The following is a 19,765-nucleotide window of genomic DNA, read 5'->3' as shown; positions in this document are numbered from 1 at the left end:
TTGATTTTTCTGTCTTAGTTCTCTATTATATTTTAAATAGAGCTGGGAGTAGGAATAAATGATAATGTTTGAAAACAATGAATTTAACAGATCACTTTCAAAGAGGAGGCTGGTGCTTTTATTCTGGCTGCACCAATTCTCAGCTCCTTTAGGAATACAGCCCACTAGGGGTACGTGGGTGGCTCAGTTGGTTAAGCGTTTGACTTAGGCTCAGGTGATGATCTCACAGCTCAGCAAGTGGGTTCCATCCCTGCATTGCGCTCAGCAGACAGCTCAAAGCCTGGAGCCTGTTTCAGATTCTGTGTCTCCCTCTCTCTCTCTGCCCCTCCCCCACTCACACTCTGTCTATCTCTCAAAAATAAATATTAAAAAAAAAAAAAAAAGGAATGGAGCCCACTGTCCTGGAGTGCTGAAATGGGCAGCAAGAAAGATAAATTCACTTTAGCTGTTTTGTTTTTTTTTTTTCCAAAGGTATCTTCCAGCCCCTCCTCCAACATCGACCCAGGCAACTATGGTGAAGTGCATGATCTGATCACCCAGATACCCTCTCAAGTGCAGATACAAGATATTACTAAGGAGCTACACTGCCCACTGTGTAATGATTGGTTCCGTGATCCATTGATGCTAAGCTGTGGCCACAACTTCTGCCAGGCTTGTATCCAAAACTTTTGGAAGCAGCAAGCAAAGGAAACATTCTGTCCTGAGTGTAAGATGCTATGTCAATATAGCAACTGTACATTCAACCTTGTGCTAGAGAAGCTGGTAGAGAAGATTAAGAAGCTACCCTTACTCAAGGGCCATCCACAGTGCCCAGAGCATGGAGAGAACCTGAAACTATTCAGTAAGCCAGATGGGAAACTGATCTGCTTTCAATGCAAAGATGCTCGGTTGTCTGTGGGGCACTCTAAAGATTTCCTGCAGATCTCTGATGCTGTCACTTTCTTCATGGTGGGTGAGCCCTGGGCCTTGAATAATGCCTTAGGAAAGCTGGGAAAAATCTTTTGTAGGGTTTCTTCTTTCTTTCAGCCCCACCCCTCTATTCAGATGATTATTAGTAAGCTTAGAAAATACAACATATCTTGCAACGTTCTTTCTCTAGAGTTGCTGATGATAGGAAACAACAGTGGAGTAGCTCTAAGCCTACTCCCCCCTCCCCCAATCAAATATTTACTTACACTCTGCAATGACAGCACTCTACTAGACACTGGGTAGACTGTGGATGTACAAGATATTGCTCTTGTTATAAAAGTCTTGAAATTTAGGCAAGTTCAAAATGAATAAAACAACAGAAGCAAGATATTCTACTATTGAGAGCTAAATTTCATCACATTTGTAATATTCATAAATATTCAGAATTTCAGAGAAGATTAGAGAAAACTGAAATAGGGGATGTGTGGTGAAGGAAAGCTTGAATTGGGAAATCATTTGCATTTTAATGGGCAGAAATGGGAAATGAGTGCTCTAAGTGATAATAATGTAAGTAAAAGTAGAGACAGTGAGAACAGTATAACTAGAGTAGAAGATGTAGAGTTCTACTACCTTCTTCAACCCCCTACAGTAAGCTAATAAGAGCATAAAACTAAATTTTTCTGCTGCTTGTTATATTCTTCACAATTCTTAGAAGAGACAGGAATTGTAGTTCAGGGTAAAGGAAAGATTTTTGCAGCAAGAGCTTGCTTTTTTTTTTTTTTTTTTTTCTTCTCACACTCTGGGGCTTTAGGAGAGATGTCCCTATGGTCCTTCATCTCCCAAGTTAGTGTGGATTAAGTCTGTGTGGTATTCCCAGGAGGAGCTCACCATCCACCAGGGTCAACTGGAGACAACACTGAAGGAACTTCAGTCTCTGAAGAATATGCAGAAAGATGCTATTGCTGCTTACAAGGTGAGAAGCAGGGCAGAGGGGCTATGAGATAGACCTGGAACACTTTCCTTGTAACTTCAGCCATGTGAGTGTAAAGGATACACTAAATGGCACCTGGGCTATAGCATTAGAAAATGGACACTGTAGGATGGAAGGAAATACAGCAGTGAAGTAAGTTCTCAATGGTTCTTCAACAGAGAGAGCACACTGAACTTTCCCATTATATGCTGATCCTTCTTATGTCCCCATCGCTAGGTGATTGTTCTGGGTTTGTGATGTGTCTGGTCTTTCCCTTTATATATGGCAAAATAAGGAATTTATCAGAAAAATGCACTAAGGATTGCTATGTCCAAAGAAATACCTTTCTTTTGAGTTTACAATCAGGCTACCTCTGATTGAAGGTCTCTTGGATTGCTGGTTTTTATCATCTGATTTGATCTTTCCTAGCTCCCCTCAAACTAAATAAATAAACTATTGCTGTTTTATATATACAGGGGATCTAGGACAATTAATAGTTAGAAACTTGGCAAAGCAGTCCCTGGGTTATGGGGCTAAACTGGGAGTTCTGTTTCTTCATTAATTATTCTATGGAGGAGGGTATTCTCTGGCATTTTGCATTGTACAGAAATATGCACAATGAGAGAAAGAAGAAGGATAGATGGAAATAATGTCTCCAGAGAATGTTGTTTCTGTTGTAAGAGTTCCTAGTTCAGCTATTACAGTCAACATTCATTCATTAAAAAAAAAATTATTGAGTGGGTAAGGCATTATACTAGATACTATATTACACTAGGGTGGGAAACAGATTAATGGGATTGAGTGATCCCATCAATAGCAATAAAATGACAACTGTGATAATTACTATGAATGAAGGTAAAGCGTGCTACAAGAGCATATACATGAAGAACTAATTTAGGCTAGGGAAAGGGTATTCTCTGAAGAAATCACCTATTAAAAACTGAGAACCCGGGGCACCTGGGTGGCTCAGTCAGTTAAGTGTCCAACTTCAGCTCAGGTCATGAGCTCACTATTTGTGAGTTTGAGCCCCACATTGGGCTCTGTGCTGACAGCTCAGAGCCTGGAGCCTCCTTCAGATTCTGTGTCTCCCCCTCTCTCTGTCCCTCCCATGCTCATGCTCTGTCTTTCTCTGTCTCTCAATAATAAATAAACATTAAAAAAAATTTTTTAATTGAGAACTGAAGGATAAGTAACTTAGCCAAGGGAACTGATTGAGAGGACTATGAAGGAAGTGACCTGGAGAAGAATGTTCTATGAAGAGCAAAGAACATATGGAAAAGTCCTGATAGGAAACTAGTTGCTATGTTAAATAGAGAGAAGCTAATAAAATTAGATCATGGTAAGCAAAATGAGATTGAAGAGGTGGATATGGGCCCAATTATGTGGGCCCTTGAAGATAAATTAGGAATTTTGAACTTCATCCTATGAATAATGAGAACGCATTAAAGGGTTTAGATAGGACATGATTTCATCTTATTTTGAAAATATCAGTCCAGTGGCTGTGAGAAGAGAGACAATGACAGGATAATGGTTAGAAGGCTACTGCAGTAATCCCAGAGAATAGTGAGAGTGGCTTGGACAAGAGAAGCAGTGGAGATAGAAATAAACAGCTTTGGCATATACTTTGGAGATTGAAAAAAAAAACAAAAACCTGGATGTGGTGACTGATTAGATGTGAGGGGTGAGTGGAAATGTCAAATAGGTAGTTGGATACAGGAATCTAGACCTTGGAAGTTGGTCTAGGATGGAAATAAGAAGTCAGCATACAGACTGATTTAAATCTGTGTGAGAAGAGGAGATTACCTAGAAAGAGAATGTAGAATGAGAAGGGGAAAGAGCCCAGGAAAAAAAAATCAAATAACTCTAATATTCAGAGCTTGGTTAGAGGATACAAAACCAACAAATAAGACTGAGAATAGTAGTGAAATAGGCAAAAGGAAGACTGGAGATGTGTGAGCTAGAGGATAGAGTGAATTTTAAGTGTGCCATTATAATGATGGACCATAGAATCCAACCTGGACAAAAGGGGACATGGAGACAGAGAAGATGATGAACAGAAATGGAGGGGGTCAATGAATAAGAGGTTTCAATGATACCCAATAATTGTTTCTATAGAGGTATCTGACTAAGTGAGCATAATAAGTTAATTTTGGGGTTCCTGGGTATCTCAGTTGGTTAAGCGTCGACTCTTGATTTTGGCTCAGGTCATGACCTCATGTTTGTGAGCTGAAGCCCCACATTAGGCTTTGTGCTGCCAGCATGTGGAGCCTGCTTGGAATTCTCTCTCTCTCCTCTCTCTCTGTCCCTTCCCCTGCTCGTGATCGTGCACGTGCTTTCTCTCTCAAAATAAATAAATAAACTTAAAAACAATTTTTTTTTAAAAGAAGTTAATTTTGGAGGTAGTGAAATGGCTGGGGATGATAAAGTCCTGTGTGATTAAAAGAATGAGTAGATACAGGGGAGATCACTAGAAATGATGAGGATAAGGATCTGAGAAGCCTGGATGTCAGATGGTTCACTGCTCAGGATGTTGCAGTTACCTGAGAAAAAGGGTGTTAAGTGTAGCAGTTATCAATTTCAGGGCTTCAGACATTGTCCATCTCCTGCTTCTTCTATGTTGTCTTGGTAGCAGAAGTGGCATCCACCCTCCCCCCAGCTCTGATTTCTAGATAAGAATAGTTCTTTCAGCCTCGTTATGGCCCCAGTCTGACAGCATCACTTGGTAGACACTGGTTTGTACTTCTGGGTAGGAAAGTACTATCATTCATTGCAGGATGTTTAACTAATTAATTAACCCCACAGCTTTATATGGCATTGGTTACCACCTCAGTACTGTAATAGGAACCTAAAGACCACTTTTGATGATTTCCTTCCTAAACTATTAAACTGACAGAAAATCAAAGTAAATCTCCCAAAGGATTCCTATTAGTATGGTTAAGTGATGATACTCAAGAGTCATTTTTATGCATTTTCCTGTTATGGTATTTCCCGCATTGTGTGAGTATTGATGGTGTGGGCCCCCATCCCCAAGAGCTAGTCTCAGTAATTATCATGGTGATGATCATGGAGGTTTCCAGGAAAACAAGCTACATCTGCAGCAACACATCTCCTTGGAGTTTCTAAAGCTACATCAGTTCCTGCACAGCAAAGAAAAGAACATTTTAAATGAGCTCCGAGAAGAGGGGAAAGCCTTGAACGAGGATATGGAGCTGAATCTGAACCAGCTTCAGGAACAGTGTCTCCTAGCCAAGGAGATGTTGGTGAGCATCCAGGCACGGATGGAACAGCAGGATCCCTTCGACTTTCTCAAAGTAAGACTCCATATTAACATAATTATGGGTACACCAGTTAGGGAAAAGAGGGTTGGAAAAGACATAGAAGCAGCTTTTCCCCACCAGGAGGGGAAAAAAAAGAACTGCTGTAGTGCCTTTAAGATTTTCTGGGAGAAATGCAGAAGGCTACTTTTGCCTTACACTCAGTAGAAAGCTTTGCCTTCACCCTCCTAAAAAAAGATAATAAATGCCCTTAGTAATGGTATCTATTAATATTTTAATGTTTCTTCATAAAGAATTTTGAAGATTTGTTTCTCAAAAATAAGAATGTTGAAACTTAGATTGGCTTCCAATTGACCTGTTTGAAAGGTGTTTGCCAATATTTACTATCTGAAGCTTCACCTCCGAAGTGTCATTGATTATCACCTTAGCACTCAGAAGTTTACTTTGCCAGAATAAGAGAAAGTGGCTTTGGGTCTGGAAAACCTACACTATTTTTCTCCGGAGACCATTTGGCAGTATAGGTAGAAATAGCCTAGCTATTAATTTCTCCCCTTGTTTCATGTAAAAGGCAACACTAGAAAATCAGAATAAGATAAGGCCAGTTTATCCTGGGTTAGATGAAGGATACCGATCAGAAAAGATATATGGAGGTTGGGATGAATTGGAATGGCAACATCTGCACAGAATCTCAGTATTGATGATAAAATTCTGGTGGTGGCCAGTATCACCAAAGAAATTTCTGGAGTTGATGAGCAAGCATCTAATTTCTTTATTGCTCCTTTTCTCTTCTAGGATATCACATCTCTCTTGGATAGGTAAGTGTTTCTATATGGTATTAATATCCTTCCTCCAGTTCCTGGAGGATGTCTAAGAATAAGTGATTTATGTCCCCTGCAGCTTGGAACAAGGAACAAAGGTGCTGATACCCAGAGAGCTTATCTCCAGAAAGTTGAACCCGGGCCTGTACAAAGGTCCCATCCAGTACATGATGTGGAGGGAAATGCAATCCTCTCTCTCTCCAGGTATCAGAGGGTCGTAGCTATTGGTTCCTGGGTCTCCTAATCTCTGTTTCTTCTGTGGGAACTCTTCTGTGGCCCTAATTAGTACAGTAAAACCTTGGATTGCAAGTAACTTGTTCAGTGAGTATTCTTCAAGACAAGCAAACATTTCTAATAAATTTTAACTTGATAAACAAGTGATGTCTTGCAATATGAGTAGTACGTGACACCAAATGTCACATGATCATAACTAAACCAATGGTTTCTCTCTCTCTCCTGTGTCTCTCTCTCTGTGGGATTGTGAGCAATTGTCAGTGCAATGCCACATTTCCATGAAATCCTCAAAAGGAGGCAAAAGCAAGTGTTATTGGATAGGTTCCTTATTAAAGTTGCACAAAAAGAAAGACTCCATTGAGCCAATAGATAGCAGTGATTCTGTTAGTGATAGTGAAAGTCGTCCTACACAATAACCCTCCCCTTGTTTCCCTCACACCAGCCATGAAGGTTTTCAAAGGTAAATGCGGGTTAATTTGTTTATTTGTCTTTATGTTTTGTATTTTTTAAGTTTATTTATTTTTCAGAGAGACAGAAACAGTGTGAGTGGGGGAGGGGTAGAGAGAGAGGGAGAGAAAGAATCCCAAGCAGGCTCTGCACTGCAAAACAGAGCCCAAAGGGAGAGAGAGAGAGAAAATTCCAAGCAGGCTCCTCCCTGTCAGCACAGAGCCCAATGTGGGGCCCCAACCCACAAACCATGAGATGATGACCTGAGCTGAAGTCAGATGCTTAACTGACTGAGCCACCCAGGTGTCTCCCCACTGGTGTATTTTTAAATTTCAGTTATTGAGTTCTTCATCTCTGATTTTTTATATTTTCTATGTCTTTGTTGAAAGTCTCACTGAGATTCTCCACTCTTAAGTCCAATGAGTATCTTATGACCATTACCAGGCATATTGTTTATCTCCATTTAATTTAGCTCTTTTGTGGTGATTTTGTCCTGTTCTTTCTTCTTCTTCTTTTTTTCTTTTTAAGTTTTATTTATTTAAGTAATCTCCACACCCAATACAGAGCTTGAGCTCATGACTCCAAGATGAAGAATTGTACATTCTTCTGAATGAGCCAGCCAGGCACCCCTGTCCTATTCTTTCATTTGGGACATATTCCTCTGTCTCCTCATTTTGTCTAACTTTCTGTATTTGTTTCTATGTATTAGTAAAGTTAGTTATGTCTCCTGATCTTGAAAGTAGAGGTCTTCTTCTTAGAAGTCCTGTGGTGGCCTGTAGCACAATATCCCCTGTTTACCAAAAGCAGGAGATTTAGGGGTGTCTCTATGGGGGTGCACCCCATTATTGTGGCTGAGCCTCATTTGCTTTCAGTTCAGTTGTCTTCATAGGCCCACTTTGCCCATTGTGGGCTGGGTTTGGCCCCTGTGATGTTAAGAGGCCAGTCTGGGGCCATCATGGGCTTGTAGTTGGGCAGTGTCAGCAGTCAGATCAGATGCCTGCCTTCAGCCTGTTTGCCAGGGCTGTGGTTGCACTGAATTTTAGGGTGCTCTCCCTGCCTTGTCCTCTGAGAGGCTTTTGTTGGTGGGTGGGACCTGCAGTCAGGCTAGATGTCTTCTGGGGCTATAGACACACTGATTGACAGGGCATTCTCTGCACTGCCAGTTACAAGGTTTGGCTGCTGGGACTGTAAGTTTACTGGTGTGTGTTGTTATCTTCCAATAAGGGCAATTTTAAATGAGTGGAATTTGGAGCGGGGGTGTCTGGGTGGCTCAGTCAGTTAAGCCTCTGACTCTTGACTTTGGTTTAGGTCATGATCTCATGGTTCATGAATTCGAGCCCTGCATTGGGCTCTGCACTGACAGCGGGGAGCCTGCTTGGGATTCACAGTCTCCTCTTTCTCTGCCCCTCCCCAACTTATGCACGTGCTCTCTCTCTCTCTCTCAAAAATAAATAAACAAAACAAAACAAAAAAAAAGGGAAGAAAGAAAAAGAAATAACCTGAAACTTAAAAAAATAAGTAAATAAAAGGGTGGAATGGGTAGAAGTTATACTGTGAAGGGTTCAGGAGGGATTTGGAATGAGGCAGTAGTGAAGGGAATAGATCACTCACTTGCGAAGGTTCACTAAGAAGGGAGGATGTGAACATGGCAGCAGAGTTAAAAGAGGACTTAAAAAAATTATTTATTTTAAGTAATCTCTACACCCAACGTGAGGCTTGAACCCATGACCCTGAGATCAAGAGTTGCATGCTCTTCTGACTGAATCAGCCAGGCACCCCAAAAGAGGACATTTATAAAAGAATTTTTTTAATGTTTATTTATTTTTGAGAGACACAGTAACAGAGTGAGAGCAGGGGAGGGGCAGAGAGAGAGGGAGACACAGAATCCAAACCAGGCTCCAGGCACTGGGCTATCAGCACAGAGCCCAACATGGGGCTTGAACACACCAACTGTGAGATCATGACCTGAGCCAAAGCTGGATGCTTAACCGACTGAGCCACCCAGGCGCCCCAAAAGAGGGCTTTCTAAAACAGACTGAGGGAAAACAGCCTAAAGAAAGGCAGAAACAAATGGTGTAAGACAGTGGATAACTGGTGGTAGTAGGGAAGAGTGAGTGAGATCTAGAAAGAGAAGTACTGACTTTCCTCAGTTTCCTCTGAAAATGGAGAGGAGATAAAATAGTAAAGGCAAACAATTTTCATCAGATGGAACTTGCAGTAGACATGGGACGAAATGAGGGATTCCTATAAGATGTACTACAATTTCTCTATGAAGCAGGAGAAGAAGTCATCTGCTGGCAGTGAGGAAAGAACAGATGTTTGAGGAGAGAGCCAAAAGTCTGAAATTGCTGTGAGAAACTGGAGAGAGTTTGATTTAGGAAATACAGTAGTGGTGATGGTCGAGCACAGAGTGGAAATAATGAATCTGTAATAAAATCTACACATGTACAATTTTGTGATTTTCTTCGAGCAGTGGTCAGGAATTGGCATTTGAATTTTGACAGCTGGATAGATCCAGAGTTGGAGAGTTACATGACAAATGCTGCAGATACAAGGTTAAAAATGATAAGGTTATTGGCAATAAAGCTGCCAATACTAAGCAGTTTAGGGAAGGATTTTAAGCCAGAAGGCAGACAGATCAGGATAGTAAGGAGAAATGAGGCACTAGAGTTGTTAATGAAGTCAAGTAATGGTTGTAGGGGGAGATGAGAGTGAGAAAATAAAATATAAGAGAATGGGATATCTGAGTTTAAGATTTTAGAGAATGGAGTCAAAAATCACTAGCAGTAAAGCCACGGATGTACAAGAATGGAAAAATGGCTATATCCAAAGGATAGTGAAATCCCTTGAGATGATGAGCTGGAGTTGGGATAGTGGTGTACAGTTAATCCAAAGCGCAGAGAATATAATCAGGAAGTCTGTACATAACAACATCAAATAGAGATAGAGAGTAATATGAGATGTAATGACAAGAGCCTCAAAAGAAGAGTGATTTTTACATGAGGATAAGAATTAGAGTAAGGATCTAGAAGTGGGGGTGGTGGCTCCTGGATCTCTGGCTCTGAATTTAGAAAACTAATAGTTTCATGGACTTTTCAAGTTGTATTTTTTGGAGAAGAAATAGTCAGGTTTCTGTTAAAGTAAGGAGGTGATAAGAGAATTCTGTAGAATGGGGGTACTGGAGAGTTACTTAGGGAGGGAGTTCTGAAGGGCAGAGTGGAAAGGGTTTGGTTGGAGCAATGGGAGGATGGGTGAAGGTACAGGAAGCAAAGAACAGAATAATGGGGATAAGAGTACATGGAGGGTAAATCATTGGATGAGTCTACATTATGGGTTTTGGCCAAGGATAACAGGAATATGAAACATGGTGGAATTAGTTAATGTCAAGGATTCAAATGGAACTTTGAAGTTTGTTTATTTATTTAACAAATAGTTACTTGAATACCCAGGAATAGTTCCCAATTTTGAAGGTATGTAAGGAAATAAAACAGATGAAGTCCCACCCTGTGAGAGATTACAGTCTAATGGAGGAAATGGACAATGATAACAGTAAGTAATGTCACACAGTGATAACCATTGTCAAGAAAGTCAAGTAAGGTACATTCAGTAAGTATTTATGAGCAAAAAGTAGGATAGGGTACAGACAGTGATGAATAGATGAACATGCTATTTTAGACAGAAGGGCCAGAAAAAAACCTCTTTGAAGAGGTAACTCCCCCTCCCTATGTTTCACTGTGGATATTTCCAAACATACAGAAAAGCTTAAAGAATTTTATAGTGAACATCACTATACCTACCTAGATTCTATCACTAACATCTTACTGAACTTGCATTAACAAAGGCTGGAATAAGGTGAAGGAGTGAACCACATGGGGAAAGAGTGTTTTCAGACAAGGAAAGAAAGTGTAAAGGCCCTAAAATCTGAATGAGTTTGATACATTCAAGGAACAGCCAAAAGCAAAAGTGATTGGATCAAAGTAAATAAGGGAGATGTGTATTAGGAGATGAGGTCACAGAGGTAGGTAAATCACGTAGGTCCTGTTTGCTCTGTAAGGACTCTGGATTTTATCTTGGGAGTGATGGAAAGTGTAAGAGTTGAGTAGGAGAACTGGATGATCTCATTCATATTTTGGCAGAATAGGTTGCGGATGGGCAAGAGTGGAGACAGGACAGTTAAAAAGCTATTGCAAATAGTTCCAGGCCAGCAGTATTTAAGAAATCATCTGTCTCTATATTCTGAGTAGGCTCAGATTACATTTTAAAGGTGGAGCTGACACAGAATTTACTGTTGGGTTGAATATGGTATGAGAAGAAAAGAGTGAAGGCAAAGCTGACTCCTAGGAATCTTCAGAGCTATGGCAGGTTGAGTTAGCTGGAGGTGTCAGAGGCTTGATGACAAAACCAGACTAGGTTCTAAAAAGGTTGGTAACAAGTCTGGATGGTACTTCCAAAGAAATCCAGTCCTTGCATTGGAAAGAGCAACAACTTAGGGTAAATGGGGATATGGGAGGGAGGGAAGATTCAGCCTACATGAAAAAAGTCAGGATTCTACAAAGTCTCTTGTTGGAAGAGAAATCCTTGGGATGATAAAAAATAAGACTCTGGCTTTTCTGGGAAGAGAGAGCTGGACTGGATTGATCTCACTTCCAAGGATAAATAAATCCATTAACAACAAATGTATGCATGTATGTATCTGTGTCCCTTATGTGAACATATTGTCTTTATGTTTCCTTTATCAAATTTTGCGCCAAGGTTTGATTATCTTACAACTAAAATTTGTGTTTTCTTGCTGACATGCTTCCAACATCTTTTCATTTAGAAATTCCTTTTTATACTGCTGTCCACTTACTTGTCTAAACCAATGCTTATCAAATGGCCTGTGATGAGGACCAGTTTTTTTTAATGTTTATTTATTTTTGAGAGAGAGAGAGAGAGAGAGAGAGAGAGAGAGAGAGAGCAAGTGGAGGAGGGACCACGAGGATGGGGAACAGAGGATCTGAAGTGGGCTCTGCGCTGACAGCTTCAGCACTGACAGCAACGAGTCCAGGGCTCAAAATCATAAAATGCCAGATCACAACCTTAGCCGAAGTTGGAAACCCAATCAATTGAGCCAGGTGCCCCAGGTGCCCCAAGGACCAGGTTTTAAAATCTCAACCTGTCATAGACTGATGTGTTTGTGGAACAGAGTATAAATTAATTACCTGAAAAAGTGGAATTTAAGAAAATTACGAAGTATAAGACTGGTTGTTTAATTATTAGATTCAACTGACGTAAAATTACTGTCAGATTGCTATGAAAATTTCTAAGAGCTTAACTCTTAATTTCTGTACTATTTTGTCCCAGACTGGTAACCAAACACTCTGAATAGCAGTGGCATAAACCACTCCACATCTCAAAAGTCCCACTATCTATTAAGCCAAATGTAAACTTCTCACCACTGTCCTCTAAACCCTTACCAGTTAGCTCAGACTTACCTGCCTGTAACAGGCAAGCCCTTACCTTCCCTCCCACATAAGCTACTGTTGTTATTCCTTTCTTGCCTTTGTTTACTCAATACATCCAGAATACATCTCACAGATGTTATATCATAACTGAAATGCTTTTTGTCCTTAGAAAGTTCTCCCAGGACAAACTTACCTAATTTTTATCCCATCAGCATTTGTATTTTCTTACATTTGGTAGAACATATTAATATTATTTGTATTGTTTTCTTTGTTACAGCATAAATTGGTTCAGAGTAAAGTCAGATTTTTACCACAAATTAAAAGATATCTAGAATACAGCCACATGGGTATAAAACAATAAAAAGTATTTAAGTGATTACCTGCCTACGAGTATATGTACATGGGAAGATAAATTACTGGTGTCTGTGTAAATACTGTCTTTTACTTGGGGAATTTATAGTCATCCATTTTCTCCCTATCCCTGCTTTATTTTATTACTAGGCCTATCTCCATTAACTCTGGACCCTAAAACAGCTCACCCAAATCTGATGCTCTCCAAAAACCAAACCAGTGTGTGGCATGGTGACATTAAGCAGGTAATGCCTGATGATCCAGAGAGGTTTGACTCAAGTGTGGCTGTGCTGGGCTCAAAAGGCTTCACAACTGGGAAGTGGTACTGGGAAGTGGATGTGTCAAAGAAGACAAAATGGACAGTTGGAGTCGTCAGAGAATCCATCATTCGGAAGGGCAGCTGTCCTCTAACTCCTGAGCAAGGATTCTGGCTTTTAAGACTAAGGAACCAAACTGATCTAAAGGCTCTAGATTTGCCGTCATGCAGTCTAAAACTGACTAACAACCTCAATAAGGTGGGAATATACCTGGATTATGAAGGAGGACAGGTGTCCTTCTACAATGCTAAAACCATGACCCACATTTACACCTTCAGTAGCACTTTCGTGGAGAAACTTTATCCCTACTTCTGTCCTTGCCTTAATGATGGTGGAGAGAATAAAGAACCATTGCATATCTTACATCCACAGTAATTACTCATACTATTGTGTAAATTCAGAGCGTTATTAAAGAGGTATTGAAATAGTTTACCAGTCTCACTGGTTTCTCTTCCCAATTTATGGGGAACTCTGGAATAATGAAGGAAAGATTCACAAACTAAATTCCATTCTCAGTGTCTTAAGTGGATTTCACTGGAGCTTTTCAAGACGTCATTCTAATTCTCTGGGGTCTTCTATGACAGGAGCCACTCTTCACGAGAATGATCATCACACTATTGTTACTGGAGCAAATTGCAACTTGAGTTTTGATGCTTGAGAACCCTTTTCAAACATGCCCAGAAATTCTATTATGCTGTCATTACTCTCAGCACAAGACTCTTAGTAGATAAATTTTCAGAAATGTACTCTTCTTCCTATTTAATTATCTTTTAATATACAATTTGCAATACAGTTCATTTCTAGAACTTGTTACCGTAGTTTTTAAAAAACTGCTCCAGAAATTTATAGAAAAAATAGGAAACGGTCTGGGCTAGTTTATAATCTTGTCTCGAATTCTCTCAAGATAGTTTTTGGTCCAATGAGCCTGACTCTCTTGGTCTCTTTTTCTTGCTTTAATCTATCTTCGGGAGTACTTGTTCCATACTCAAATACATTTAAGTATTTCAGAGTACTTTTGACTATGTCCTTTTCATCATTCCTGCCTATAATTTATTTATTTATTATTATTTTTTAATGTTTATTTACTTATTTTGAGAGAGAGCGAGCAAGTGGGAGAAGGAGCAGAAAGAGAGGAGAGAGAAAAAAAAGAGGTTCATCTAAGGATGAATCCTAATCAGGCTCTGCATTAACAGCATGGATCCCGACGCGGGGTCTGATCCCACAAACCATGAGATCATGACCAGAGCCAAAATCAAGAGTTGGACGCTCAAATGACTGAGCCCGCCAGACTCCCCTCATCATTCCTGCCTATAATTTAAATATTAATACTTTTTATCTTACTCTCTCTAGTATATTCATCCTCCAGTGTGTTCCTTCTAAGTCTAAAGCTCTTAGCATCACTTATCTCAGCAGTACTCTTAATGAACCATCCCTTCTTTTCCTTTGAAGTCCCATCTAACTGGGCTTCATCCTCTATATCTAAAAGGCTTTTTTTTGGGGGGGGGGAGGTTATTTAGGACCTGCAGTACTGGCCCTTTAAAATTACAATTAGCACAGCTCTTTGGCAGGGTAAAAGCCCCCTGTCTTATCAATCACATTGGGAAGGACACACACATGCCATAGGTAATATTCCTGCAGTGTTGGCAATACATATACAATATAATCATATTATAGCTGCTGATTTGGGTAAACAGTCATGACATTATGATGGTTATTTTTAAGAAATTACTTAAAAAAATAAGTCCATTTCAATCAGAATGTAATAAGGACTTGTTTTGTGCCTGAAACCTCACTAGATTTTTTGAAGCATGAACCCCAATGTTTATAGCAGTGCTATCAACAATAGCCAAAGTATGGAAAGAGCCCAAATGTCCCTTAACTGATGAATGGATAAAGCAGATGTGATAAATACACACACAGACACACACAATGGAATAGTACTCAGCGATGAAAAAGAATGAAATCTTGCCATTTGCAACAACATGGATGGGACCAGAGGGTATTATGCTAAGCAAAATAGTCAGAGAAAGACAGATATCATATATTTCACTCATATGTGGAATTTGAGAAATCAACAGATGAACATAGGGGAAGGGAAGGAAAAATAAGATAAAAACAGGGAGGCAAACCATAAGAGACTCTCAAATACAGAGAACAAACTGAGGGTTGATAGAGGGGAGGTGGATGGAGGGATGGGTTGAATGTGTGATGGGCATTAAGGAGGGCACTTTTGGGGATGAGCACTGGGTGTCATATGTAAGAGATACATCGCTGGGTTCTATCCCTGAAGCTAAAACTATACTGTATGTTAACTAACTTGAATTTAAATTAAAAAAAAAAAGGAAGCATTAAAAAAAAAGGTTCATTTAAGGAGACTTAAATTCATAAGCTTGGACCCCACCCAAGACCAATTAAATCAAAATCTCTAGCAGGTGGAGTCTGGGCATTTATAGGTCTAAAAGATCTCAGATAAAGAGCACCTGGCTGGCTCAGTTGATGGAGTGTATGACTCTTGATTTCAGGGTTGTAAGTTCAAGACCCACATTGGCTGTAGAGACTACTTAAAGATAAAATCTTTTAAAAATGTAAATAAAGGGGCACCTGGATGGCTCAGTCGGTTGGGCGTCTGACTTCGGGTCAGGTCATGATCTCGCGGTCGGTGAGTTCAGGCCCCACATCGGGCTCTGGGCTGACAGCTCAGAGCCTGGAGCCCGTTTCGGATTCTGTGTCTCCCTCTCTCTCTGACCCTCCCCTGCTCATGCTCTGTCTCTCTCTGTCTCAAAAATAAATAAATGTTAAAAAAAAAGTTTAAAAAAAAGTAAATAAAAATAAAAGCTCTCAGGTGATTTTAATGTCAGCTAGGACAGAGAACTGTTGAACTAACAAAACTTTTTTCATCTTTATTTGGAAAAATTCATGGCGAGTGGTGGGGGGTGCCTGGGTGGCTCAGTCGGTTGAGCGTCCGACTTCGGCTCAGGTCATGATCTTGTGGTCTGTGGGTTCCAGCCCCGCGTCAGGCTCCATGCTGACAGCTCAGAGCCTGGAGGCCTGCTTTGGATTCTGTGTCTCCCTCTCTCTCTGCCCCTCCCCCGTTCATGCTCTGTCTCTCAATCTCTCTCTCTGTCAAAAATAAATAAACATTAAAAAAAAATTTTTAAAGAAAAATTCATGGGGGGCACCTGGGTGGTTCAGTTGGTTGAATGTCTGACTTTGGCTCAGATCATGATCTCACAGTTTTTGAGTTCGAGCCCCACATTAGGCTCCTGCTGTCAGTATGGAGTCCACTTTGGATCCTCTTTCCCCCTCTCTTTCTGCCCCCCCCACTTGCACACACACACACACACACACACACACACTCTCTCTCTCTCTCTCTCTCTCAAAAATAAACATTAAAAAAATTTAAAAAAAGAAAAATTCAAACTTATAGAAAAACTGCACATTTGTATGATAAACTCTCCTATATTCTCCACCCAGATTTATCAATTATTAGTATTTTGCCACATTTTCTTATTCACTCTCCCTCACATCCATCCCATATGATTTTGGGTGTATAGTGTATAGTATGGCTAATGTTATTATTGCTGAGCAACTTCAGATTAAGTTACAGGCATTAACTTAATTAACTGTTAATTAACATTAACAGTCCATTTAGGACTCTTATTCCTAAATATTTCAGCAAGTATCTCCTACAAACCAAGACACTCTCTTTTTTTTTTAAAAGTAAGCTCTTTGCCCAATGTGGGGCTTGAACTCACAATCCCGAGACCAAGAGTCACATACTCTAAGACAGCCAGGTGCCCCCAAGGTACTCTTTTACATAAACACAGTACTAAATTATCATATTCAGAAAATTTAACATTGACTTGGTACTACTTACTAGCTAATATATAGTCCATATTCAAGAAGTAAATATTTCCTTTTTTATTTTTTTAAATTTTTTTTTTAAACGTTTATTTATTTTCCAGACAGAGAGAGACACAGCATGAACGGGGAGGGGCAGAGAGAAAGGGAAATACAGAATCGGAAGCAGGCTCCAGGCTCTGAGCCATCAGCCCAGAGCCCGACGCGGGGCTCGAACCCACAGACCGCGAGATTGTGACCTGAGCTGAAGTCGGACGCTTAACCGACTGAGCCACCCAGGCGCCCCAATATTTCCTTTTTTAAAAAGTAATTCTTTTTTTAAATGTTTTTATTTATTTATTTATTTATTTATTTATTTATTTATTTAGAGAGGAAGGGAGGGAGGGAGAATCCCAAACAGGCTCCATGCTGTCGGAACAGAGCCTGACTTAGGTTCCAACTCACAAACCATGAGATCATGACATGAGCTGAAATCAAGAGTCTGATGCTTAACTGACTGGGCCACCCAGGTGCCCAAGAAGTAAAGTTTTCTAATGATAGGGTTTTAGACACAGTGGTAGAGAATTTCAATTAGTATGACAAAGAGTTTGAGGGATAAAATGGGGCCTAGCTCCTATCCATTAAGTCATATATAGAGTTCTGGATCACTGGTATCTGAAGTCTGTCCTTGGGGATAGACAAGTACTATAGAATTCGGAGAAAGGGAAGGTCAATATTTACCAAAATAGAAGGAGAAAATTCTAAAGAAAAGTTACACTTACGTTGGAGATAATAAAAGATGACTAGGAATGAATTAAAATTCTAATCTGAATTTGGAAAATATATTTCTTAAAAATGTTTTTTTTTGTGGTGATGGTGGCATAGTTATATAACTATACGAGAAATTAGTGAACAGTACACTAATAATGGGCAGATTTTATGGGATGTATATTATACCACAATAATGTAAAGCTGTTTTTTAAAAAAGAGAAAGAAAAAAATGAATTTTTTTTTCAAAGGATAGACCACAGGTGTATACATATTTTCCACTATCTATAAGTATTCACTTTAATACTTTTTCTAACATACTACGTCAACTCTCTAGCATTTATCTTAACATAGATGACACAAATTTATTTTCCCAGTTTCCCCAGATAATTGGTTATTCTGTACTGAATAGTTTGAACAATCCTTCTATGTAGAACTCAGATTATAATTAAAACCTTCTATGAGTATGAATCATAAAACACCAATATGAGACTTCCCTGCTAGAAAGAGATTCTGAATGTTATTCACTGAGAAGTGTGATTAGGGCTATATTGTTTTATCCCAGGCTACAAATGAGACTGCTAGTAACAAAAATATGTAGAAGGTAAAGTAGAAGGTAAAGTCAGTATGTTAGGATTCACTGAGGTGAGAACCTTAAAAGAAGAACACCTTGCACTTTTCTGTGACTAATTGACTTTTAAAATAGCAGTGGTGATATCATTGCACAGTTATATAATGTAGCTATGATACAGGAGAAGAAAAAGTTAGTAATACTGGATTACCAAGTATTTCCAAGGAAAAGATGCTCTGGACAAACTTATTTTTCAGATGAATAAATGTGATTTACTTAAGGCCAAGTATCTGTTTAACTACTTTAGATAAAATCCTCCTAAGTTGACTTTCTTGATTATTTTTAAAAATTAAATTATAAAATACACACAAGAGAGTGTATATAACATATGCGTAATTTAGAGAATAATAATAAAAAAAAACTCCCACTAATTGACCATCTAGTTTTGGAAATAGAATAACATGAAAACCTTTTAAGGCCCCCTGTGTGCCTCTCTTGGCTCTCGGGTAATCATTATCCTACATTTTGTATCTGGTTTTTTACTTTTTGAAAATAATTCATAGGTATATTTTCAACAAATGTTCTATTTAGTTCTTTCTATATACTACATATATATGTATCCCTAAAAAGGAAGTTTCATTATGCCTGTTTTTTGTACTTTAAATGAATGGAATCATGTTGTATGTATTCCTTATCTTTTTCAAAATCCAAAATTATGTTGTATTCCATTTTATGAAAATACAACAGTTTAAATACCCTAGCTACTGTTGATAAATAAGTGGTTGATTCTAGTTTTGTTTTTGGTTGTTGCTGTTACTTTAGTAACAATGTCGCCATAAACATTATTATACAAAGTATAAGGGTAAACAGCAACAAGAGTTTCTCAAGGTATATATCTAATAAATGCTAACATAGGGTAATGCACATCTTCAAGTAAGGAGTGCTAAATTGTTGGTCAAAGTGACTGCCAATTTACATTCCCACTCCAAGTGGGAGTTCCCATTACTATATGTCTTTGCTAACTCAATTTTTATCAGTAAAGTGGGTACATAATGGTATCTTGTAGTTTTAGTTTGCATTTCCCTAATTATCCCCGTGGTTGAGAATATTTTTCTAAGTTTACTGGCCACTTAATTTTCTTCTATGAAATGTCTATTCAGGTGTTTGCCCATATTTTCCATTGTGCTGTTTGTCTCTTATTGATTCATAGGGTTACGTTTGTGTTCTAGATACCCATCCTTTGTTGGTTATTCATACTGCAAATATCTTCTTTTTATTTGTTGTAATTTTTGAAATGTTTATTTGAGAGAGAGAGAGCACGAGTGGAGGAGGGGCAGAGAGAGAGGGAGACACAGAATTCGAAGCAGGCTCCAGGCTCTGAGCTGTCAGCAGAGCCTGACGCGGGGCCCGAACTCACAAACCACGAGATCGTGACCTGAGCTGAAGCCAGATGCTTAACCGACTAGGCCACCCAGCCACCCCAATTATACTGCAAATATCTTCTAATGGTTAATACTTGTGTCTGTTAAAAAATTATTCTCAAAAAAAAAAAAAATTATTCTCTACTCAGAGGACCAAGAGGTATTCTCCCGTTTTATTCATATGTTTTAAAAAGTTTTGCCTTTCCTATTTAAATGCTTAATAGTTCAGTCAACTAGAAAGTACGAAATAAACATTACCATGCGCCTAACACAATGATTTCAATATATATAAAGAAAAAATTAACAAGAAATCCATAAATCCACAAAGGAGATTTTAATATGCTCCATTTAGTCATTGGCAGAAAAATGTGACAATATGATGAATAAACTTGACCCAATG

General features: G+C 39.1%; 1 protein-coding gene across 7 annotated transcripts in view; it reads left to right on the top strand.

Annotated features, from left to right (window-relative positions):
• Positions 1-13,195, top strand: part of TRIM69 (tripartite motif containing 69) — a 37,506-nt gene extending 24,311 nt beyond the window's left edge. For 3 of the 7 annotated variants that reach the window (XM_042988973.1, XM_042988976.1, XM_042988977.1), the window contains exons 2-7: positions 472-948; positions 1,721-1,882; positions 4,957-5,190; positions 5,947-5,969; positions 6,052-6,176; positions 12,599-13,195. In XM_042988973.1, coding sequence (XP_042844907.1) covers positions 472-948; positions 1,721-1,882; positions 4,957-5,190; positions 5,947-5,969; positions 6,052-6,176; positions 12,599-13,140 — 1,563 coding nt within the window. In that variant the 3' untranslated portion in view covers positions 13,141-13,195. Of the gene's footprint in view, positions 1-471; positions 949-1,720; positions 1,883-4,948; positions 5,191-5,946; positions 5,970-6,051; positions 6,177-12,598 lie in introns of those variants that run through there. The other 4 variants (XM_015537405.2, XM_015537406.2, XM_042988975.1 and 1 more) reach the window with 4 other exon arrangements.
• The last annotated feature ends 6,570 nt before the right edge of the window (positions 13,196-19,765 follow it).

This window comes from Panthera tigris, chromosome B3 (assembly GCF_018350195.1).
Source record: "Panthera tigris isolate Pti1 chromosome B3, P.tigris_Pti1_mat1.1, whole genome shotgun sequence".
Taxonomy (NCBI): Eukaryota; Metazoa; Chordata; class Mammalia; order Carnivora; family Felidae; genus Panthera; species Panthera tigris.
The sequence above is the reverse complement of the archived record's forward strand: the minus strand, read 5'-3'. Positions and strand labels throughout refer to the sequence as shown.